The following is a 24,335-nucleotide window of genomic DNA, read 5'->3' as shown; positions in this document are numbered from 1 at the left end:
TCACCCTGACATGGGAATGTCTGCCCATGGCAGACCCCTGAGAGAGTGCCCGTATTCCACCTCCCGCACCTGCCCTACGCTCCCCCGAGGGTGGGCTGATGGTCAGGGTGGCAATGGGAGACGTGGTGGAGGGCAGATGGCTGCAGGGAGGAGCTGGGCAGCAGGGAGAACTGTACTTACGCGGGGATCTCATTGGTCAGGTGGCTTGAAAACAAAGAAACAAGGACATTGAGAAGGGACAGACAGACAGAGACGGACAAAGAACAGCTCAACACAGATGCCCTCCCCAGGTAGGGTGTCAGGGCAGAAGAGAACCTGAGGGTGTAAGAGGCAGACGGACAGAGCCTTATCCAATACCCCGCCCCAGTGCCGTGGAGCGGGGAATTAACCATGGGAGCTGCAGGAGCACAGGGCTGAGGAAGGGTACCGAGCCAGACGGCAGTGGACTGAGTCTCCTGTAGGAGCAATATCCAGCCCAGAGGCTGAAGAGGACCTCGGTCAGCAGCTGTGTACCGGGCTCTGCCGATCTTGAGAGAGAAGCCCCAGGGACCAGCACAGCCACAGAGACCACAGCGTCCGAACGCGTACCCCTAAGCCCACGGGGTCAGGGTCACGCAGATGCTGGAGAAGGCTAGCCAAGTCCCACAGCAGCGACGGCCTGTCCCTGCTGCAGAACCAACCCTTGCTGCACGAACAGCAAGGGAGAAAAAGGAGCTGGCAAACAGGTGTGAATTAAGCCACAGGCAGAGCTTACCTCTCCCCTCAGCACAGCTCACCCAGCCCACAACCCATTCCTGAGCACGTGGGCAAAGAAAGGCACGGACCAGGAGCAGGGCACAGGCCACATTAACCATCTTCATGGGGTGCACTCGGCCAGCTTCATCCCACTCCCAAACCAGACTAACCCAGAAGGTGGCCCACACGCTGCAGAATGAGCGCGTCCAGACGTGAAGTTGGCCAGGCACTGCCGTTGCAGGGAAAGCCCTCTGCCAACAAGGCAACTTTAGAGGTAAGGGCTGGAAGCAAGTGCTCACGGCCCCAGATTGGCTTGCCCCTCTTTGAGCACTGCACTTGGATTTCTTTGACCCTAGCTCTTTCTCCTGCTAACTGCCCTAACTCCTTGTTTTGATCTTGGTTCAGCTCAGCAGCCAAGTTACCTCTTTGTCACGGCATTGTGGTACTCCATATATGTCCTACCATCAAAAGCAATGGCCTCTGCATCTCCAGCAGCCTTCTCAATGATCACTGGAGGTGGGAAAAAGAAGAGCTGTCAGGCAACGTAGCATGGCCTGTCTGTCCTTGGAGACTAGGAAAATCCCCCTTTACACTGAGCATTCATAACAGGACGAAGGCATGCGCAAACCTGCCATCCCTTGGGGCATGTCAGCACTGTGGCACTCTAAGCAAGCCCCTGGGAAGTTTTGCTGTGGCTTTAAAGCCCGTGAGTTTGGACCATCTCCCTGTTTTGCAGCCAACTGTCATGAAACCTGCAGCCTTGTTGGCTTCCTGGCTGAAGCTGGGAAGGAACCGGGACTCGGTGACGGCCCAAGTGCTAATCTCAAGGAGGTAGCAGGAAAGAAACCCCGATCTGCTAGGGCACCAAACCACGTTTCCCAGACCCAGGCTGCTTCAAGTGAGCGTAGCAACACAAGACAGGGCCAGAGTGCACTGACAGGAGGAGGTGGCAGGGCTGGGTGATCTACCCGTGGGCAGCAGCATTTGCCCTGCCGCATGCAGTGTATTGCCTGCATTTCTGAGAAATGGCATTGCCTCCACTTCACAGCTGCACAACAGTGCCAGCCTGAAAATGCCACAGCTCGTTTCCCCTGGATCCCTCCCCGCTGCCACAACAAGGGCAAGACCTCAGGCTTGGTACGCTGTCCTGCCGCCACCAGCTAATCATCGGAGCAGTTTCATTGCCGCCTCTGGCTAGCGGGTGGGAGTCCATGTCCAGCGCTACCCCGGCAGTCTCACCTTTCTCACAGTGAGCCCCGGAGAAGCCCCTCTGGCAGGCACACTCGTAGCTCTCTAGCCGGGGGCTGCAAGTGCCTCCGTTCTGGCAGGGATTGGGTTTCCGGGTACAGGGGTGGCCTCGGAAGGGCGAGATCTCAATGGCGCTGCGGATGTTCTGCTCCTTCAGCACAGGCACCCCCTTGACGGAGATCTGGCAGATGCAAGCAAGAAGCACAAGAGTCAGCCTTCACCACCCCACCTCTCTGTGGGGCTGGCGGGGGGGCAGAGGCCAGCAGCCTCGGGGGGAAGGGGGAGATGGGAACCCAGCCCCAAGCCCCACAGGTTCCTGTGACGCACCCCTGCCTCCCCTCCTGCCACCCACCGCTGCCACTTTTCGGCTGGGCGTGCCATGGGCCCACGTGCCAGGGCAGCCTGCTCCCAGGCTCGTCCTCGCTCTCCTCCAGCGATGCCAGTGCAGATGGCATGTCCCCCAGCCAGACACCCGCCCCAGGGCCTTACCCTCTGCACAGCTCCATCAAAGCTGGTGGAGATGGCAGCTGCTCGAGCTAACTTGCTGAAATCGGGGGCTCCCCCCACATAAAAGGGCTCCTTCAGGTTCAGGAAGGTGTGGGGCACCTGGGGAGGAGAGGGGAGAAGGTGAGACGGAGAAGACGTCAGGCTATCCCCAAGCTGCAAGCCGGGCACTTGGCCCAGCTCCACGGGGACTAAAGGAGGCTGAGAGCAGGGCAGCACTGCAGGCAGGGCAGGCACCCGTGCACGACCACGCGACCAGAAGCTGGGCTGGTGGGAAAGAAAGCAACACCCGCCTGTCCCCCGTGCTCCCCCATTCCCAGCCTTCCTCCCTCAAGGCATGGGCTGTGTGCTGGGGCAGGGCTGGCACAGGGCACCGCTAGCCACTTCTGCGGAGGCTGGAGCAGGAGAGACCCTCAAAAAGCAGACCAGGGGCCCGGCGCAGCCTCTGCCGCAGCTGAGTGCGCAGGACCAGGGCAGGCAGGCAGGCGGTGGGTCGGGCAGGGAGAGGCAGGCTGGGCTTAGCATCCCGCTTGGGATCGGGTCCCCACCTTCTCCTCTGTTCCCTGTGCCGCTCCTGCTGCTGCCGGCCACCCTGCCCCAGCCCAGCTGCCCGGCGTGCCCTGCAGCCCTCTGCCTCCCTGCCCTGCCACGGGGACCTGCAGCCGGCCACGGCACTGCCAGGCTGAGCCGAGCACGGGGAGCGGATGAGCTCCACGTATCTGGCAGCAAACCAGGCTGTGTAAAGGGCGCTGGGAGAAAGGGGTCCCCAGCAAACCTCCTCATGCCAAGCTGCAAGGTCTTACCTGCCAGCAGACACACAAGGAAAAGATTTTCCTGTGAATTTAATTTTGGGGAGATGCTGTTCTAATGCCCTCAGGTGCGGAAGGCCTCCGGCTTTGTGTGGCCCCCGAAACCAAGTAGACAAATACTGCTTCAGTCTCGCCAGGGCTAATGTTTAAACCCAAACTCGGAGGGATTCAGCTTGAGTTCATCCGGCTGCTATGGGTCCCCTACAGCAAATGGCTAGAGGAGGTTCTCCTGCATCTCATGTGGCTGTGAGTTTGGAGGAGAAAGACCCCCCTCCTCGCTGTCACCCTGCACCCCAACTGCAGAGCACGGGAAGTCCCGGGTAAGTCTTCAGCCACGCGGTTCACTGGGCACACAGCAGGAGCGACGTCCCCTCCTGCACCCCTGGGATGGACCCAGGGGCATGGCGGCGAGGCAAAGATGCAGTTATATGAATCACTAGCTAATAATGCTTTGTGGAGTTAACACGAGAAACATGACCGGATTAATTGAAATGCTTCCAAAACAAAATGTAACAACTGGCTGGAAATTAATGACGGAAGAGGAAACAAGTGTCTCTAATCTACAGAGATCCTAAAGCTGCTTGGTCAGATGGGAAAGGGAGTGGGTGAAACACCGAGATCTGAATGGAAAACAAAAAAGAAAACAACGTGCCAATGGCAGATGAGATGGAGGTGCAGTGGGTCATACTTATCTTTACCTTACGGGATTTCTGGGATCCAGACAGCAGGGGAGGGAAAAATACAAATGAAAATCAAAGGGAGAGAGAGAAAGAGAAACAAAAGGGAGATCAGTGGGTAACATCATAACATGCAGGGCTGCAAGACCACCGCTGCAACCAGTGCCCGGGATAGCCAGGGAAGGGGAAGGTGAGCTGCAGAAGGCAACAGGAGGGGCCGCTGCCACCCTGCCAACCAGGGGTAACCTTCACTTGGAGAGAAGCTTGAAAAGATGAGAGTGAGGGGAGGAAGAAATCCCTTCTTTTGCAGGAATGCCGCATAATCTTGATGCTGCAACTTCTATGTGGAGCTTAAGGATGAGTTCAGCAGCAGCTGGGGCTTTTCCTGCATTATCAGCTTCCCCGCTGGAAAGGCGGATGAAAGGAAGGCCAGTGGCCCTGCCATGAAACCCTGGGGAACCGCTGCTTGTGCGGAGACAGAAGTGCAGAGGGGACAGGACACGGGAGAAGTCAGAGAGGTAAGCTGCCCGCTTGGAAACCAAGCGGAGAAGGCGCTAATGGATTCAGCAGCAACAGTGCAACGGGGCTTTTACTACTCCGTGACTTCCCCCCGGCCAAGCTCCCCGCGCAGCCAGCACTGTGGAGGGCTCTTGAGCCCAGCATCAAGGGTGCAGGCTGAAACCCGCACGGGCAGCTGCTTCCCTTGGCTTCAAGGGCGCCTTGCGTACCTGCCCCAGTACAGGGACACTCGAGGACCTGCAAAAAAAGCGGGTGGGTGGTGTGCATGTGTGCAAGCGGGGGGCTCAGTCAAACCCATCCCCAAAACCGAGGCCCCAAGAAGCACGGCATGTGTGTTGCCGGCAAAGGGGCTGCAGCTCTGTGTGGTGGGGGCCAAGGAGGGAGGGTGAGCTGGAAGAGGTGTGCAGTTGCTGTCCTACAGCAGCAGGGCCAGGCTGCAAAGCAGCTAAGAGGGGCGGGCAAGCTCTGTCCTGCAGCATCCTTTTCTCCCCAGGTCTTGCCTACTCCTCCTCCACCCTTAAAGCCATGCACCACAGGGATTAAAAGCCCACGAGCCTGGGAACTTCTCAGCTCATTTCACACATGAGAGGAGCAGGGCTGGAGCAGAGAGTTCTCCCTGGCCCATCAACTTACCGGTGACTCTCCCATCACCCTCTCGCCGTTGTTGATCCTCATTACCCCTTTGCGCCCATTCCTCTCCAACAAGACACTTATCCAGGTGTTGAGGGGAACTGGCTCTTTGCTCCTGGTGGTGAGAAGGGACGAGAAGACACATGGGTGAGAGCTCTGCCATCACCACCTGGAAACACAGCGCTGGAAACCTCCCCTGACCAGCTTGGGCTGCCCAGGCCACCGCGGCTGGCCCAGCTTGGGCTGCCCAGCTCACAGCTGCGCAGACAGCCCGGCTTTAGCCCGGGAAAGGGGCAGGAGCCAGGGGCAGGCTCGGCTCTGCCCTGCCCCACACAGGGACAGCTGACCAAGAGCCATTGCTGCAAACAGCCGAGGCCAGTAGAAAGCCTGCTCCCCCCAGCTTCCTTACGGTTTTCTGGGGAGGGGAGCTCAAAGCCAGTGCTAGATGCTGAAAGCCACCACTGTCCCTCTCCTGCCTCTGTCACCACCACCACCCCGACGAGCAGCTCGCCAGCCCACAGCCCACCCTACCTGAGCACAGCCGCCCCTTTGCCCAGGTCGTATCTGTACTCCAGGTAGCCATCGTGTAGGGCCAGAGAGACAAAGTCCCCTTTGCCATCTGTCTTCTGCCCATTGTAGAAGATCATGCCGCTGGGGTTCTTGGCCAGGAACACAACTTCCATGGACATTTTGTCCCTGAGGAGAGAAGGATTACGGATACCCTCCAATCCAGCTGTCAGCGCGCTCTCTTCCTCCACCACTGCGTGCCGAGCCCTTGGAAGACCGCTGCCTGCTTGGGACTACAGGTATGGCAGAGAGATGCCACCCCTGTAAGGCACCCTTGCCAGGTAAGAGATGTATCTGCCATGTTCAGGATGCCACCCTGCGGTGCCTATTTACCCAGCCCGCTGCAACGTTAAGACCCCGGGGAGCGTTGCTGGCTCCATCTGGCTGTGGGGATTCTGGCGATGCCAGTCCCTCTGGACAAAACGTCCAAAACCTGTCGAAAGGGAATACCTCTAGGGAGAGCAGCGTGTGACAGGCGAGGCTCAGAGCACGAGCTCTCTCCCCCAAATCAGCCACGCAGGTGATGCGCTCACCTGCCCCTCTCCTGTTCCCTGGCACTTACTGCAGGTCAGGAACGAAGGTCTGCAGCCCATTCAGCTCCAGGTAGGAGAAGCCATTGAACTCCGGGAGGAAGGGCATGGTGTGGTCCTGCTCTGTCACTGGGCACAAACGAAGGAATGGTGAGGAAGAGGAGGCAGAGCAGCTTCAGCCAGTGCCCCAGAGCCACAGCAGGCAAGGCCTCCTGGCCACCCAGGCTGGGGAGATCAGCACCTTCTCTTCCACCCCCTTCCCCAGACCCGCTCCGCTGCCAGCTCCCGTCCCACCTAGCTCGCAGAAGTCTCCTTCCCGGCCCATGGGACAGGCGCACAAGGCACCTCCCTCTGGCAGCACCAGGCAGGTGGCAGAGACGTGGCAGGGCGTAGGGTCGCAGGGATTCCTCTCGTCGGCACACGTTGGGCCTGCAGCAGAAAAGGCAGCCTGTCACATCAGCGTCTCAAACCAACAGCCATCAGGAACGATTTGGCCAGAGACAAGTATCTCTGATGTCTCCTGATGGCCCTGCCAGCCGCCTTCTCCTGTCTCAGGTTGGGTTCCCATGACCCAAGAAGCCCCCCGCAGTGGACCCCGCAAATGGCAGACGATACCCTTGCCAGACTACACCCCGAAAATGCAAGGGGAAATTTTTTTGTGCATTAGAACAAACAGATCCTGGCCCTTGTCTTATGTGCACATGAATAGGTCTACATTCTAAATTTATTGACTTTACCGGATGCGGCTTCATCCTCCACTTCTCCCTCTAACCCACTGCTGACACTCCGCACCACGTCACCCCCCCGCAGCTCACAACGTGAGCCCCAGAGGCTCTGGGATCCCGCAGGGCCAGCCAGTGGGACCAGGACCCCCAGCAATGCCCTGTCTGCAGCCCCCTCCCCGTACCGGTGTAGGTGTAGAGACACTCGCAGTGGAACATCTCTGCCTCCTTGACATGGCAGATGCCACCATGGTGGCAGGGGTTGGGGTGACAGGGGTCGTTGCCGCACTCGCCCACCCCGCTGCCATACAGCACATCACTGCCTTTCTCCCGCAGGTCGTACATCTGGTTGTTCACGTCCAGGAGGCGGATGCAGCCCTTCAGGCCGGTTGTAGCCGCAGTACGATCTGCCACCCTGAGGGGACAGAGGACAAAGTGGGCGGGGGTTTTGTCCCCGAGGACAAAAATGCAGAGGCCCTCCAAGCACCTGGGTCAGGCTGTGCTCCCCAGCAGGGCGTTAAGAGCCCCCCCCAAGCCCAGAGAAGCTCTGCTCCACAACGTTCCCCCAGCCACCGCCTGGAGCCTGCTAGCAGGCAGAGGGTTGCAGCCACCACGGATGCTCTGCCCGCAGCAGCAGCAGCAGATGCTGCGACGCCCGGGGCAGCGGTCCAGCGCCCTCACTCACACAGCCATTTGGTCCTCCGGCGCTCCCCCGATGAACAGGTCTGTGTCGAGGTTGAGCCCGTCGGTGCCCGTCGGGCTCTCCCCGCTGACGTGGGGCTCGCCGTCGACTGACAGCATGCCGCTGCGGCGGTTGCGGTTCACCACTAACTGGTGCCACTTGCCAGGCTCAACGCGGACCTTGCTGGTGATGATGCCCGTGCCGGAGCCAGTGTTAAACCTGGAGCAGAAGAGGGGGAGGCCTCTGTCTGTGTCACCCTGCAGAAAGGTGACATCTGCTGCGGCCCAGGGAGAAGCTGGGAGGACGTGGGAGCCCCCCTCCCTCCCCACCTCTGGACCAGGCTGCGCTCAGAGCATACAGCTGTCCCCCACTGAGCATCGGGACTGACTGCTTGAGAGCTCATCCGGACTTTGCAGTCTCCAGAGGTCTGCCCTCCACCTCACCTCATCCCAAATCTGCGCCTTTGGCTTTTGGAATTGGAAAAAATCATTTCAGCTCAGATTTCCGGGGCCTTTCTCCCTTCCCCCCCCCCCCCCCGCATTTCTTTTTCCAGTACAAAAACAGCGCCAAAAAAAGACCTCTCACTTGCTCAAAAAAATCAACCTCCCGCACCTTTTAGCTTTTCCAAATTCAGACTGAAATAAGCGAATTAACTTTGTTGAAAAGTGCCACAGGGAATGAGCCCCCTTAGTATTCCTATTACATGGGGAAAAAAGCTCCTCTTCTAGTCCATTTGATGCTACTGTTTCTTAGCCTGCAAGTTTGAGCCCAGCGTTCTCCTGGTGTTCTGCAAGGACCATCCTGGCAAGAGCGGCCGCTCCGCTTCCTCCACACCACACAGGGCTGAGGGGAAGGGCACCCACCTGAGCTCCACGAAACCGCCAACCAGTGCCAGGGAAATGAAGTCTTTGCCGCGGTTCTGCCCGTTGTAGAGCAGCAGCCCGCTGAGCTCCACAGTCCTGAATTCCATGGCGATGCGCACGGTGTGGTATGCCTTCATCATCTTGAAGGCCAGGTAGGACTTGCCACCAAAGCTGGGGATGAAGTACCTGATAGCTGCAAGAGCCGGAGGCAGGGCAGAGAAAGTAAGAGGGGATGAAGTAGAGGAGGGAACAGGAGGACAGAAAGCAGATAAAGGCCTGACATGAGTCTCTGAACACTTTCCTACCTGTACAAGCAAAGAGAGCTCTTGTGAAATGGCAGAAAGAAGCTCGCTCTCTCCTCTGGGCCCACGCTCCTGTGCAATTATCCCCTGTCGCCATCTCCCAGACACTCGTCCTGGTAGCAACCAACTCCTCTCGTGATGGCATGCCCCCCAAAGATTGCTCCCAGGCTATAGGGATCTGTGGTACTGCTCCCCCACTACTTAGCTTTAGCGGTGTCACAATCAGCTCCTCCCAGTTAAGGACCAGTGCTGCTGGTCCCTTCCATGCCCAGCTATCACATCCCCTGTGCCCTCAGCTCAGCTCTGCTGCACACACAGCTCCTCGTAACAGAGCTTCCCTGCTCTTTAGGTAATTTTTATCTCCCAGAATCCCACATGACGGATCTACAGTCATCACTCCAGGCTTTTATTTATTGCAGCTGAGATTTTCCAAGGGATCTGGAAGGCCAAGCCCTACTGGAATTAACACGACCAGACACCCACACCCAGTAGCAGCTCTGAGCGCTCCAGCTTATAGCTTTAGGGACAAAGCCTTTGAGGAATAAGCACTCACAACCACCCAGAGCCCCCGGAGTGACCCCAAATTGCCAGTGGGAGCTCACAGTGAGTAACAGCAGCTCTGGGTAAGCACGCTGCCCCTCTGCAGCTGTTTGCTGAGCAGCTCTGAGCACCGGGGAATAGAGCCTGAATTATCAGCACACATCTCCTGGTGTTTGAGAGGGCAGTTAGTACCTGACTCTCTGTTACACTCACTAGCAGTCGCTAGCTGCAGGAGCTGTGAGCGACAGTGCCACGAGCTGAGATAAAAAAGCGGTAGCTCACAATCCTCACGCTTCGGGGCACTGGTATATCAGAAGCGTAGCCAGGAAGAAATTGCTCCTGGCACCTTCTTACCCTGCAGCCTTGCCGTGCTTGCCTCTTACAATGCACGCTGCATGTACAACCTGTTCTCGGCAGAGCTAAGCAAGGCAGTTAAATTGACCCCTGCAGTGCCTCCTGCCTGGTGCGCGTGCAGTGCCAGCACAAGTTATGGGGCTGGGTTTGCATGTGCCCCCACACCTCTCCATCGCCATGCGGCCAATGCAGTCTGCCGGAGTACGGACAGACACAGGAAGGGCCACGCTGCGTGAAGCCCAGCCCTTCAGCCCTGGCTGTGCCTAGCTAGCCGCGCGTGCTTAGGGAGAACCGGTAAGAAAAGAGGCAACTGCAGAGCAACGCTTTCCCAGTTGTGTCCTTCCAGCTTCCTCGGCTGGAGCCTCCAGGTGGAACTTAAAGCTCCAAGAGATGCGGTTCCCCTGACTGTGCTGTCCCTGCTTTTGGTGCTCGCCCTCCTACGGCTGTGAGCTCCGCCACCGGCGCCCAGCAGCGCCGCGGCCGTGACAGGTCAGAGGCACGTACGTTTCTCACAGACGGCTCCCCCTTTGCCTGCCGGGCAGCTGCAGGTGAACTCCTTCCCGTCGTCCTCGCAGGTGCCACCATGCAGGCAGGGGTGAGAGTCGCAGGGCCGCGAAGGTTTCTTCGTGGCGGGGGGCTGGCGCGTGGGCTTCCGCCGGGTGGTGGCAGGGAGGGTGGAGGTGGGTCTCTTGGTGCTCACAGCTCCTGCTGTCTTGGTGCTGGGTCGGCCCGCGGCGTCTGGGCGCAGGACGTGGACGGTGGTGGCAGCGGCGGCTGTGGTGTACCTCCGGGTGGTGGCGGGTGCCATGGTGGTGGCCGTGGTTGTGGTCACAGTGGTGGTGAAGAGCCTGGGGATCCAGTCTGAAACACAGCAAAATGCAGGTAGAGGCTGGTGCTTTGCAACCCTCTCTGGGGACAGGGAAAGCCACTCGGGCTTTTGGGGTGAGATGGCAGCAGAGAGGCTCGGACGGAGGCTCTCCCAGACTACCGCATGCCCAAGAGCCCTCTCCCCTCCGCTCTCTGGGCCCCAGGGCTCCCGCTGCACGGCCCGGCTTACGAGTCCGGCAGCTGCCTGCACAGGGTGCGTGTCTGCACAGGTCCCTCCTCCAGTGCCGCCTGTCCTCCCACCCTGGCCTGGGGGTAGACATGCTCCCAGGTAGAGCTGCGTGCCCGGTGCCGGCGTGGCCATGCGCCTTTCTTTCCTGGAAAATCAGTGTTTCAGGTTTATCAGCATGAGATCGCGTGGGCTAGGCTGGTCACCCCCTCGGGAGTGCCAGGAAGGGCTCGCTTTCCAGGACTGTGGGCAGTCTCACGGTGCAGCACTGCCGCCTGCCATGTCCTGTGGAAGAGGGGAGCAATTTTACCCTCCTCATGGCCTTCCCGAGTTGAGAACAAGTCCGGGCACGTGGGCTAACCTCTGTGCCCTGGCTCTGGAGGGCACTGTCTGGGGAAGCATTTGACGGGTTAGTGCTGCCGGTGAAAGGCCCTGGCAAGACCAGAAGAGCCAGCCTGCCCATTTGAAAGCGTTTGAAAGCCTAAACCAAGAGAGGGGGACCCACCGCAGACAGAAGGGGCTCACCAAAGTCCATGAATTTGACGTGCTCCTGCTGGGGCTTCTTCACCAGGATGGTCCTCTTCTTGGAAGCTTTGATCTGCTTCAGCAGGGCCCCTTGGACATCAGCTGCCGTGTAGGAAGTGGCTGATCGTAGCCAGAAGGAGAGAGGAGAAAGGCAAGAGTCAAGATGCAAGCCCACCTAGCAGTTTCCCTCTCACGACCTCCCCGCAATGCATCCGAATCATTCCTTTCCCTAGGAAAACACTTCCAGCCTTCCAGGCACCAGCTTAGGGTCCAGCTCCTCCCCGCTCTTCTCGCAGCATCTGTTGATGCTGCTGGACAGAAGACATAGCCCCGGCAAATTTTCATAAGGTACTTTCATGCTCCCTGCCCCACGCGTGTTTCTCAGGCCGGCAGCCCCACCGGGAACGCCTGCTCCCTCCTCAGGCAGATGGTGATGCCGCAGTGAAAAAGCCCCGGGAAGGCTCTTACCTGGGTCAAAGTGGGACTCCACAATGACACGGACAGCACTGCTCTGCCCCAGGTCTCGGACACGGATGCTCTTGAAATCCTTCTTAACGTCAGAATTGCGGAAAAGCTCATCCAGCTAGTTGGTCAGAGGTAAAGGAGGAAAGAGAAACAAACTGATTAATGGGGAGATCCTAGGACATAGGTCCTTTTAGTAAAAATTCTGAGTCTCAGTGAGTCTCCTTGCTTTCAATCCACAGGGGTTTGCATCCAAACCTTTGCAAGACATCCCACTGACACATGCAGAGAACAGGGCTCTGTTGTGTAGGGTGATAATTTCGGACGGTCCCTATTTTTTATGGCCTGCCATCAAAGGTAAAAACAGGATCCAGAAATAGCGTGGGGAAAGTGAGCTATCCCCATCGTACCCGTGAAGAAGAGTGGAAGAGAGCCAGAGCAGAGACACCTTGCAGTTCATACAGGGATTTTCTATTGTGCGGCATCTAAGTCTTACCGATCTCTTCTAAAGCTGTGTAAACCTGCTTAGGCACTTTGGAAAATCCCATAAGGTGACATTCTGCATCTTTAAGTACCTGACTGCCTTTTAAAACTCGGCTCTCAGACATTGCAGGATTTGTCTGAAGTCACACAAAGGAGACAGTGACAGTCCAGGGCTTACAGCAAGTCAGGGCTTTAACACCCCTGCTAGCTATCTGTCCAGCCTCGTGTTGGACCAGCAGTCGCCACAGCTAGAGGCCACCGCTTCCCTCCCTCGGCTTCAAGACAGAGAGAAGAAAGTAATTAACTGACTAATGGTCCTATGGTATAGTCTTCTCCTATAAACTCAGGTGCAGTGCTCTCAGAGGGTAAAGGAGCACATCACATCCATGGGCATTTGCAGGTAGGTTGCACAGGGACAACAGGTCTCTGCAGCGCAGGGCTGTGGCAGGAACTCTCAGCCCAGCCACGGACGGCCTCCGAGACAGAGGGCCTGTGCCATGCCTTCATTTCCCCCAGCCCGGGAGAACAGAAACAGCAAAGCCTCTTGCCTTCTCGGAGGGGGAGAATAGACGAACCAGTGAATGAAGCTTTTGTGTGCATGTTTGCATCCTCAGATAGAAGCCACTGTTGTATTGGGAAATATTGCTATTGTGATACAGAACTGCATGAACCATATGGTCCATATGCCAGGCACACATCTGCTTATATGACTGTACTGAGGGCTTGCCAACTTCTAAGTGCAGCTTGGAACCAGCTCTAAATATGTTAATCTCCTTGCAAAGATGCTTTGTATTTGCTGTGCCACACTGCAGGCTACAGTATAATGTTGCTACCCCACCCAGTGCTTCCTTGGCATACCCATATGTACACATTGTCATGCAAAATCCCACCTACTCCAAGAGCTGGCAATGCAGGGGGGTTCTCCTTAAAGGTGGGGGACTGGATTTACACGAGCAGCTTCCCAAACTGTGTAGCTGAACTGGAGGGGCAAAGGGGTTCTGGACACGTTTTTGTCTAAGGGCTTTTCATGGAGATAAGGACACTTTGGGAAATCCAGTATGTTACAGCTGAATCTCTCATCTAAACAGCCCCATCACCAAGATCAAGCTAAAAAAGGATAAATTTTGACCCAGCACATAACAAAGGATGGAATCCACTGACATGGCACGTGGTAGAGGCTAATAACCACATAGATTAAAAAGAGATCGGACAAATTCACAAAGGGGACCTCCTAGACAGAACTGGTGCATCATCTTACACTTAAGTGCCCACCCCATGAAAGTGCTGGCCCTGGTGATAAGCCGTGCTCACTTCCAACTTTTGTGGGTTAAGCCCGTCTCAAAAAAAACCCAAGAAAACAAACAACATGGAGCAATGCTCTTCCAAAGCACTCAACACCTTTTGCAGCAAGGTCTCTGCGTTCTCATTTGACAGCAATGACAGGCTACAGCCTCCCCAGAAGCCATCGCGAGCGAAAAGGCAAAGCAGGAGGAAACCCAAAGCGGTTCCCATGGTCGGGACAACAAAGAGCGTCTGCAGTTACAGAGCGTGGTGCTGGCACAGGGCACTGTAACAGGCACCCGGGGACCAGTGCTCAGAAAGCAGACGGCGCTTGGTCCCTGCTTCAGCGGGGTGGCTGGAAGGAAGCGCAGCAGGCAGGCAGCCTTCCGGCAGAGCGCTGGCACCTCTGAGGCCAAGCAGACGCAAACAGGCGAGCGTGCCATGGGCTGGCTCCCCATGGCAGCACAGCCACTTGAACGGACAAGCCTGCTTATTAGCAGCAGCTCGGAGAACGCCCGCTTGCTTGAGAAGGGGAGGACTGTTTCTAGAAGTGACCATTTGAGGTTTAGTCGTCTGTCCACCACAGTGGGCAAGGTCCTCTCTTCTTTTGCCGAGGCCAGAAAAGCCCTACCCAGACCCTAGGTCAGGTGCAAAGGACTCACCGCACTCTCAATGCTCCTGGCCGTCTCCCCAAAGAGCTCTGACTTGGGGTCAGCCATCTCAGGTGTGTAGAACAGCTCCTGGCCTTCCACCTCCTCCAAGATGAGGACTCCTTGGAAGACTTTGGTAGCTATGGGAGGGAGGGTAAACAAGACAAATGCCTTTAGTCCGCTTGTGGGCAGGGGACAGGCGTGTGGCTGACAGCTGCAAGGAGCGTTCGAGTCCCTGGGGGGAAAGGGTGATGGCAGTGTGCGGGTAGTGCCAGTGTTGGGGTTAGTCTGGATGGGTCTGGGAGAGCGCCATGGAGGATTAGTATCAGAGGGTGCTGGAGCAGATGGCAAAGACCAGGCTGGAGATGGCAGCTTTTACCATACGGTTTCCTCTGAGCTCCGGCCCGGAGAGCAGCCCCCCTGCACCGGCTGAGTAACAAGAGAAAGACGTTAGCCAGAGCAGCACATAGTCAACACGGCAGGATCAGACACGTGCATGCAAACAGGGGGCAGAGGGGGGCACAACGCGGACTCTGACAAGGAGAAGACCCGTGCTGGGAGAGGGAAGTAGAGACCCTGCCAGCTAACAGGCTGTGGCCAGCCTTGCAAAACCAGACCGAAACTCCAGCAGGAACCCAAGGTGTGGTTCCTTTCCAGGGGAGCTGTGGGAGTGCAGAGGCGGCTATAGAAAGATCCCCGCTGTGGGCAACCATAGAGGAGGTTCCCAGCAGCTGTCCTTTCGTGGGTTAAAAGGGGAACGCGGTGTCCAGAGGAAAAGGGGACATCCTGCTGGAAACCCCAAGGAACAGGGACAGTTAAGAAGGACCTCAGTGAGCAGTGAAGAAACATCTGGGAGACAGCCCCAGAGCAACAATTTTTAGGCTAACAAGGATATATGTACAGGGCAACCAACACTCTGACCGAGCACAGGTAGCTCTGTGTTTCCTCAACATGGACAGCGTGAAAAGGACTGTGAGTGAGCAAGACAGATCCCACCTAGGTCAGGAGAGCAGTGCGCACCCCCGGGAGCCACAGCGTGAGTCAAGAAGCTCAGACTCCCCAGGAAGCCCAGCAGGGACACTGGGGCTACAGCCGCCCTCCCCGCCTGCCCTGGCACAGAACTGGTCCTGGTCAGCCCAGCTCCCTTTACACCCATCGGCACAGATAAAATGGGAATCCAAGCGATTCCCTCATCCCCCCTAGTGCCAGTCGTGAGGTCTGCAGAAGCCTGCGCAAAACACTAGTCAAAGTCTCAAGCCTGTAGCAGTCAAGGAAGAAAGTGGTCGCCCAAGCGAAGAAAACCGCAGAGCGCCCCGGCTCCCCGTGTGAACGGCAGCACCCACCCAAGCACTAGCGCTGGCTGCTGGGCGCTGCAGCGGGTGGGCACGACGTCTACCAGCTACCAGGGCTCCGCACGGCCCCATGAACACCCCCTCAGGGACACGCCAGCCCCCAGGCTGGACGCAGGAACCGTGCTCACTGCCAGCGGGCAAGGACAGCACCACGCTGCTCTCCCTGACAGGCAGCTCTCAGTGGCATCTCTCCCCCTCCTGCACCCTGCAAGAGCTCGGTCTGACTCCTGACCACTGACAGGGAGCCCAGAGCCCAGCCCCGAGGACAAACTCACCCGGACAGTTGCTGCCTTCTGCATCAGCAGCTGCAGTCTTGCCGTCAGAGCAGCATCCCAGCGGGGTGTTGTAACACGTCGCCCTCTCGATGGCTGGGGTGGAAGTTACCTGGCTTTCCTCCACCTCCTCTTCCCCTGCAGGGCATTAAGAGGAGCATTCACCAGCAGGAGGGAAGACCTAACCTCTGTGTTAGAGAATGAGGCTGAGACACAGCTTCATTTCGTCGTGAGAGACAGGGTATGGTTTAGCCCACAACCGACCTGCTGAGCCTAAGAAGCGCACACTCACCGGCAGAGCCTGCCCCACTAGATTCCTGGTCTCCACTGATGCCCATCTCTTGGTCTCCACTGCCTTCTGCGCTGCCTGATTCAACGTAGGCAGGCTGGGTGGCGGCCAGGACCACTGGCACCGTGGAGAGAGGGCGGACGGTGGTCTTGTACACCCCGTGGGTCATCCATGGTGTAGTGGCTGGCCTGGCAGTTGTGATGCGCCTTGTTGTAGAGTGACCTCTTTCAGTAGGCCTGGCTTCCAAGAGCAGGGAGCTGGTAGCCAGCTCAGTGGGTTCTGGAGCCCGGGTGGTGAGCCGCAGCGGCGGAGGGAGGATTAACTTGTCCAGGGGCAGTGTGGGCAGTGGTGTGGGTGGTGAGCTGTGGCTTGTGTGAGTGATGGACTCTGAAAGGAGCAGCAAGACAGGGTAGGTAAGGAGGGGCAGGTCTGGGAAAGGCTGGCCGTGACACCGGGAAGCACGTTGCAAACCCTCAGGCACCTGCCCTGGGCAGTGCATCTGCTGTGCCATCAAGAGTCACGGCACAGTGAGGAACCGCAGAGGGAGGCAACCAGACCCAGGTCCAGCGTCAGGCCAGAGAGCTGGCACTGCCCCAGCACCGAGAGCCGCAGACACTCACCGTGGCACTGCCCCACGTGCTTCACTGTGATGACCTGTCCTTGCCGGCAGGCGATGGTCTTCAGCTGGCACTGGTCCCCATAAGTGACACCATCAGAGCCACACACCTGGGAAGCAGAGGGGAAATGTGAGCTCTGTCCTCCAAGCCCCAGGCAAAATAAACCGGTCTCTAAATGCTGGGACCAGAGGCTTTGCAGGGGTCCCTCTGAGGCAAAGAGGCGATGATCTGCACAGAGGGACCCGAGGGCAGGCTGCGAAAACGCAGGAGCAGAGCAGCTCAGAGGTGCCAGACGGGGCACAGAGCACCCAGCTCCACTGGGAGACATCTATGACTCACGTGTCACCTTTCCCCACGCACCTAAGACAGTGACCGAACTTGCCCGCCTGCTTCTTGGCAGGGGGAAGAGGCATCAGACTCCCGTGCTGTCTGCACCAGCCCGACGCAGCTGAGCTAGCCACACGTCCCCGCGCACGCCGCTCAGCCCCCCACGGCTGCCTCCCCTGCAAACCTTGGTCATGTTGGCCTCCGAGCAGAGCGGGGATGGGCACTCGCAGTGGGCAAAGCCGTTGACTTCCACGCACGAGGCCCCAAACTCGCAGGTCATTTCTTCACAGGATTTTGGGGCTGATGGGTCTGGGGTAGGGAGAGAAGGGGGAAAAGATGACCAACAAAGCATGTATCAATGATACAGAAGCAGGCTATGCTGATTCAAAATCCCTCTCTCCTCTCAGTGGGTCTCAGCTCTCCCAGGGACTCGCCAGAGCAGTTCAGACCAGTGGACAAGACAGACTTTCACAGAGAAGCAGTCCCTCATGCTGTGCATGAGTGCACAGATAACAGGAACGCAGCCAGGAACGGAGGCCAGGGCCCCTTTCCCCCGAAGCACAAGCACGCAGGGTGGGAGGGATGCATTTCTTTCACGGGCCTATGTGTTGCCCCGCAGCGGTACCCAGGCACCCATTTCTCGGTGCCCCACACAAGCCCTCCGGTACGTGGCCCCCTCACCTTTCTCACAGCCAGTCATGCCCAGCTTGCTGCCATTGGGGCACTGGTTGCATTTCATGCCGGTGATACCAGTCTTGCAGGAGCACAGTCCAGTCATCTGCTCACAGTCATCGCGCACTGAGCCCACCGGGTCGCAGCTACAGGCTGAGCAAGAGGGGAAAAAAGACACTGTTTTGCTGGTGGATTTGTGAAACCAACAACAAACTCATTCAGGTCCCCCAGCAATCCAAGAGAAGAGTGAGGAGAAAGGTCCAGGGGAGGACCATAATGCTGACTGCTACCCGGTACTTACTGACCCCACACCAGCTGCAGGAACCTGCCTCACTCACGGTCCTACAGCTTGTGATCCCACATCCACCCCACAGACACATACAGGGACACCAGGGCTCATTCATGCTGGGGTCAAGCAGCCCTGCAGAACATCTGGCCACGGGAGGAGACACCATCTCCCAGCCAAGCTGCACGACACAGGAGCAATAGCACCCATGCGATGCTTCAGGCCGCCCTGTCTCTCTTGCACGGAGCAAGTCATCAAGCTCTGCAAAAGCAGCCGCTGGAGGTGACTTACAGTAGGACCAACATCAGGGCTCGTTGTTTTAAATAGCACGATACCCTGCCGTGCCTTGAGCCCCACAGAGCAGGCCAGGGAGCCGTGCCAGCGGAGAGATGCACGGGACGAGGGGCCGGTCCAGCCCTGCCCACACTCACGTGTGCAGCCGCTCTTGCTGTCGGTGACGATGCCGCGGAAATTCCAGAAGCCGGGCTCGCAGCGGTCGCACTTCAGGCCCCCCACGCCTGGCTTGCAGGAGCACTGCCCCGTTGCGGGGTCGCAGGCTCCCCCGTAGGAGCCATAGGGGTTGCACTGGCAGGTGCCTGCGAGCCAGAGAGAGAGCGTGAGGCTGAGTCCCGGCCAAGGAGGCAGAGGGATGCTGGGGGTTGCATCAGGGCGGAGGGACCGACTGCTGAGCCACCGAGCTGCTCAGCCAGGGCAGGAACGCGGTCTCACGCCGGGCAGGAGGAGGTTTCACCAGCTGCTCTCAACAATCCTCCTCTCCCCCAGCTGCAAGGGGGAACTAAACCTGCAGGGATTAACCTGCTGTCATCAAGAACTCCTCTCTCATTAACATCAAAGGGGGAGGAAGCTATTAGAAGTTTATTATTAATTCATTAATTAGGAACTTGATGGAGGGAAATGATCCAAAGATAGACAGAGAGACGCTCCCTTTATCCACAGGGAGCAGTAGAAAGGGGACATGGGGCAGAGCTGGAGAGAAAGGGAGACCTCGGGAGCAGCAAGTAGGGTCCATGCACACATCCCCAGACTGCCAGAGGCAAGGAAACGGCATGTCCAGAACCGGCAGCAATGGATAAACCTGCCCTAGGGGCTTCAAGCTGCTGGTTAAGTGGTAATTACCTCCTGATGTACACTTGCGGCCAACACAGGGGCAGAGATAGGACAGAAACTGGTGGGATACTGAATCCCAGTCAATTGGGATTGGAGGACAGCAGACAGGGCTGCCATCAGAGACACAGAGGAACATCACTACGAACCACCACTGGCAGGGCGACGCTGAAAACGAAATGCTTGTGTCCTCCCTAGCATCACTCTGACCGGTTCCTCCCTGCTCTGCTCGCCCTTCTTGGCCAGCGCAGACCACACGGACACGCGTCCGCTCTTCCAGTGTCCACCTCGGCCTGCAGCCTGCCCCGCGCCCCCCCTGCCCGGAGATCTCTGGATATTCTCTGAACACTGCTGCTTTTTAAATTATACAGCACATTAAACAGGCATCCTCATCAAGCAGGCGTTAGCCAGGCCCAAGCACGGCGCAAGTCGTGTCTCCACGGCGTAATGTGTTTCCTTAGCAGGCAGTCACAGCCTCAGCTGTTAAGAGTTTGCTAATGCCTTTCAAAATACGCCTTCTGCTAAAGTGGTGACTCCGATAATTACTCAGTAAATATTAATGAAACATTTGCCAGCTCAGCTTCCTGCACTGTGCAGTCACCCACTAGTCATTGGTCCTAGGGTGGCCTGCAGAAGGTCCTAGGTGAACCCAAAAGCTCTGTTCCACCTCACCCTCAGTGCAAGGATACAAGCAATATTTTTGCAACTCATGCCAGTGAAAAGCCCTAAGCCTCTAGCAATGGGTTGAAGGCCCAGAGGGCATGGGCTGGCCCTAGGGGCACCCCCTGGGGCATCCAGCACGGACTCAGCACCAGACAAATTCTGAGCCACCATCCTGTCTTCCTGCATTTCAGAGGGACTTAGACGTCTGAAATGGCCCCTCACTACAAGAAGGACATTGCGGTGCTGGAGCGTGTCCAGAGAAGGGCGACGGAGCTGGTGAGGGGTCTGGAGCACAAGTCTGATGAGGAGCGGCTGAGGGAGCTGGGGGTGTTCAGTCTGGAGAAGAGGGGGCTGAGGGGAGACCTCATCGCTCTCTACAACTGCCTGAAAGGGGGTTGTGGGGAGGTGGGTGTTGGTCTTTTCTCCCATGTAACTAGGGATAGAATGAGAGGGAATGGCCTCAAGTTGCGTCAGGGGAGGTTCAGGCTGGATATTAGGAAAAATGTCTTTCCTGAGAGAGCGGTGAAGCACTGGAAGAGGCTGCCCAGGGAGGTGGTGGAGTCACCATCACTGGAGGTGTTCAAGGAACGTGTGGCCGTGGCGCTGCGGGACATGGTTTAGTGGGCATGGTGGGGTTGGGTTGGTGGCTGGACTTGATGATCTTACAGGTCTTTTCCAACCTTAGTGATTCTGTGACCTGGAAGTTCACTCAGGGCTTTTGAAAGCACAAGAGCATCACTAGTAGATACAGAAGGCGAACCATGCGTGTACATCTCCATGTGTGCATGCTGTGAGCCTGGAGCTGGGGATAAAGGGAGGCTTTTTGAGCCTGGGAGGTCACTAGTTAGCTAAGGAATGGGGAGGGTCCACTTCCCTTTGTTTCCCCTGGGATGGGACCCCAAGTTCCCCCTCTACCTCATCTCTCCTGCCTTCCAGCTGTCCTTGAAGGTCCTTCATGCCCCCCCAGGTGCGAACACAATATTCACTCACTTGGGCATCCAGCTGCACCCACTCCGAGCGCCAAGGTCATGTTGTCTGGGCAGCATCCATAGATGGTCTGGCTGCAGTGCACAACCAGGAGAGGTGGCGGGGTTGTGGCAAGGGCTGCAGAGGAAGGCAGAGAGGTACAGGTTATCTTTGGCACGCAGGCTGCCGCAGGGCAGTATGGCCAATGCATGGAGCGAGCAGCTAGCAGCATTCCTGCAAAACCACATGGTCCTTGCAGAGATGCTGGGAACCAGTGATGAGGTGAGGTCCTACCCTTGGCCAGGGAAAGCACAGGGCATGAAACAGGAATGATGCAGCAGGGATCAGCAAACCAACACAGACACTGCTGTGTCCTTAGCGAGCGCTTCCTTGCTTAGCCCCAGGGAAAGGGCATGTGTTACTGCAGGGCACCAGGCTGGGGACCAGCGCACACAGCTTGTGTCAGCCTGGGGGGCTGGCTGCCTTCGGGGGACTCACCGCGGCAGGCTCCTTGGCTAGTGACATAGAGATCCTGGCGTTTTTCACACCGTGTCTTCTTCAGCTCACACTCGTTGGTGTAGGTCACACCATCAGAGCCACACACCTGCCAGGACAGGGAGGGAAGCCGCTCAGGGCAGTCCCTGGCACAGGAAGGCAGGTTCCCTATCCATGGGATGCCCTCTCCTGCCCAGGAAGCATGCGGGAAGGCCACCAGGGAGAAGAGAGGGGAGCGAGGACTGCAGCAAGCAGCCCAGAACTGCTCAGCGTGCTTACCGGGTTGCGTGGCACTGCCAGGCAGGTGAAGTCACACACACAGCGGTCATCCTCTGCATCCTCGTCCCACCAGCCCCCATACTGCCGGCACCGGTCCTGTTCACACTCACTACCGTCGCCGGAGCCCGAGCCCCCTGAGCCGCACTCTGGAGCGAAGGAGGACCATGGTGAGAAAGGGCTCGCACCCAGCAGAGCGGATTTAGGGGAAAGCAGAGGGGATGGGGCCAAAGCCCTCTCCCTGACAGGAGGCTGTGCCCTGGGCAGGGGAAGCAGCCCACAGCTGCATAGGCCCATCCAAATCACAGAAGATTTAACCCCTTCAGCACAGGCAACCCCAGAATCCTGGGCCCACATATATTAGGATGCTTATGCCTGGACCTCAGAGAAGATCCCTCTCCCTTGGAGAAAGCAGATTCTCCCACCGCTGTCACAAGATTGTGCTAAGCCTACACAATGAAAACAGCACAGGGATGCTTTAGCAAGTGGCCTGAGGTCTTCCTCTCTACAGCATCACTGCAGGAGCAAAAGCAAGGATCCTGCAGCTACCAGCGACCTGCAGTCTACCTGGAGATCAGCCAGCTAATAGCCATGCACAGGCTATTAGCTGCCACTTGACCTGGCGACAGCTTAAGTCCATGCTTTGATCCGTCTCCTTCCCCTTCTCCTGCCCTCCCAAACACATAGTGCAGCAGGGAGATTGCTGCTGCTAATATAAACACGGAAACCAGAGCAGAGGAAGGGATGGAGTTTGGGTTTAGTTTGAAGTTCAGTTAGGGAGATATTCTGAACAATATATAAACTCTGCCCCTAGCCTGCCAGCCTCTCCATAAGATGCTCAGAGCTCCAGCAGCAAGAGAGAGACGTTGCTGATTTCAAAGACTTCTTAAAGGGGAAAGGGGGGAAGGAAAACCTGGCCCTTTTTATTGAATGATCAAAGGCTGGGATTTGGCATTACACAGAGAATTATTTAAGATCTTTCCCCAGAGGGACATCAACCTGAAATTCCCCAAGGAGGGCTGTGATCAAACACCATGTTATGTCTCCCCTCTCCCTAAGCTCTGCCAGAGCATTGAAGTCCTTTTCAGCTAGACTACATGTGCAATGAGCCAGAGAATCTCAGCTCGCCAGGTCAGCACATCAGAGCGGCAAGGTTTAACGCACCTCCTGCGTTCGGATTCAGCCAGCATTAACCCACAGCTTTCCCCCTACAGTGGGAAAACTCAGTAGGTTGTTCTTAGTTCTTAGCCTGGTCAAGCAAGGTACAGCCAACCCCACAACCTTCCCAGGCACTCTGTTCCGAGTCAATAGCGGCCACAGGCCAGGCCCTCGAGCAGCCCCCGAGGCAGAGAGAAGCAAAGCGGCAGCCAGGCTCCCTGCTCCGTCTCCCCCAGCCAAGGCCTGCTGAAGTGTGAAATTAAAGCAGTGACAAACTCCTTGCCTAGCCGATGAGGTGGCGTCCTCTCTCATTACTGCTGGATACAGAAAGACAAAGGGAAAGGGAGGTGGCAGGGGTGCTGGGTGACAGCGGCCGGCTGGCCAGGAGGGAAGGAGAGGGCTGTTGGCATGGGACTTGCTGTGCTGGGGACGCCGGGGGTGTCCCAGGGTGCTACGCCCGAGCCCAACGCAGCGGGGCTCACGTGGCAGCCGGGCACAGCAGAGCAGCGAGGGGAAGAGCCCGCTGTGTGCAGTCTCAGTCCTTCCTCACCCTTTCCCCCACCTTTCGCACCCGCACAGCCGGAGGAACGGCGGCAACCTACCGTCCTCACACGGCCCCATCCTGGCAACCTCAATGCTCTTCTTCTGCTGGCAGGAGGCCACCCGCAGTTCGCACTGGTTGTCGTAGGTGAGGCCATCGCTCCCGCACACCTGAGCGAAGGGCTGCCGCTCGCAGCGCGGGCACACGCACTGCCCACCCATGCACTTGCTGCCGAAGGAGCACACCGTGCTGCCGCAGGACTCTGGGGGGGCGAGAGGAGGGAGGAAGCACAGTGAGATGTCGTAGGGACCTTTGGAGCCAACTGCCCAGTGTCACAGAGCTGGGGACCACTAATGCCGTGCCTTCAGAGGCAAGGAGAGAAGTCCTCCTTCCCCGGAGTGGTTTGTTATTGCTTATTTAAACCGTGCAAAGACCCTGCAATGGACAGGTGACAGTCCTGAGCATTTCTGAGTCCCATCAGCACCCACAAGTGTTGTGTCCGACAACTTTTTCTAGGACACCAGTAAGAAATCCCATTTACTCTCATGGTGACTTCAGCCTCCTCCTGCTCGCAGTGCCCACGGAGCACTGAGGGGCATCTGTCACACTCGGTAGCTCTTCTCTCCCAAATTTAGAGAGGATCTCCATGCACAGTTCAGCCTTGGAACACAGACCCCAGCTGGACAGGTTTTACGAGGCTCAAAGCGTTGCTTTTACTGTAGTAGCATGTGTCCTAATGAAGAACCTAGGCATTAATTCATTAAGAAATTAGCACAGACAGTTCCCTGTGCTGGGGAGTGGGGAGGAAACACATGAGCAAAGACGAATTAACCCCAAGGGATGGAGGGAAGGGAAAGCTACCGAGATGAACTGTGTGATCAAACAGACCCTCGATGCTTTCAGTTCTGGTGGTAGCTATTAACATGTTTTTAGCCCAATTTCTTTGCTTGGCTCACACAAGTAACAAAGAGGGCAGATACCACCTATGATGCATAGCTGGGGCTAAAAAGGAGAAGCTTCTTGAGAGATTCAAGATGCCCAATTCTTGTGAAGCCGAAAGGGAATAACGTGCCAGACAAGGTGAAAAGCCTCAGGCAGGGTCTCCCAGTGACCAGCCAGGAGCTGCAGCCCAGGGCCAGGCTGCTGGGTGTCCCTGGGC

The 24,335-nt window shown here is 57.4% G+C and overlaps 1 protein-coding gene across 1 annotated transcript in view; it reads right to left on the bottom strand.

Moving 5' to 3' along the window:
* Positions 1-24,335, bottom strand: part of AGRN (agrin) — a 128,014-nt gene that overhangs the window by 7,169 nt on the left and 96,510 nt on the right. Inside the window, exons 11-36 of the mRNA XM_059829912.1 lie at positions 23,238-23,438; positions 21,481-21,626; positions 21,205-21,310; positions 20,731-20,844; positions 18,384-18,548; positions 17,676-17,819; positions 17,179-17,303; positions 16,671-16,776; positions 16,054-16,437; positions 15,765-15,899; positions 14,150-14,277; positions 11,730-11,844; positions 11,262-11,381; positions 10,187-10,543; positions 8,487-8,679; positions 7,627-7,842; positions 7,127-7,356; positions 6,514-6,648; positions 6,255-6,348; positions 5,654-5,818; positions 5,126-5,237; positions 3,995-4,006; positions 2,473-2,589; positions 1,975-2,164; positions 1,158-1,245; positions 181-204 (exon numbers count right to left, since the gene is read on the bottom strand). Of these exons, the coding sequence (XP_059685895.1) occupies positions 181-204; positions 1,158-1,245; positions 1,975-2,164; positions 2,473-2,589; positions 3,995-4,006; positions 5,126-5,237; positions 5,654-5,818; positions 6,255-6,348; positions 6,514-6,648; positions 7,127-7,356; positions 7,627-7,842; positions 8,487-8,679; positions 10,187-10,543; positions 11,262-11,381; positions 11,730-11,844; positions 14,150-14,277; positions 15,765-15,899; positions 16,054-16,437; positions 16,671-16,776; positions 17,179-17,303; positions 17,676-17,819; positions 18,384-18,548; positions 20,731-20,844; positions 21,205-21,310; positions 21,481-21,626; positions 23,238-23,438 (3,922 nt within the window). The remainder of the gene's footprint in view (positions 1-180; positions 205-1,157; positions 1,246-1,974; positions 2,165-2,472; positions 2,590-3,994; positions 4,007-5,125; positions 5,238-5,653; positions 5,819-6,254; positions 6,349-6,513; positions 6,649-7,126; positions 7,357-7,626; positions 7,843-8,486; positions 8,680-10,186; positions 10,544-11,261; positions 11,382-11,729; positions 11,845-14,149; positions 14,278-15,764; positions 15,900-16,053; positions 16,438-16,670; positions 16,777-17,178; positions 17,304-17,675; positions 17,820-18,383; positions 18,549-20,730; positions 20,845-21,204; positions 21,311-21,480; positions 21,627-23,237; positions 23,439-24,335) is intronic.

This window comes from Gavia stellata, chromosome 27, assembly GCF_030936135.1.
Source record: "Gavia stellata isolate bGavSte3 chromosome 27, bGavSte3.hap2, whole genome shotgun sequence".
NCBI classification, from domain to species: domain Eukaryota; kingdom Metazoa; phylum Chordata; class Aves; order Gaviiformes; family Gaviidae; genus Gavia; species Gavia stellata.
Note: the sequence above shows the minus strand (reverse complement) of the source record. Positions and strands in the feature narration are given on the sequence as shown.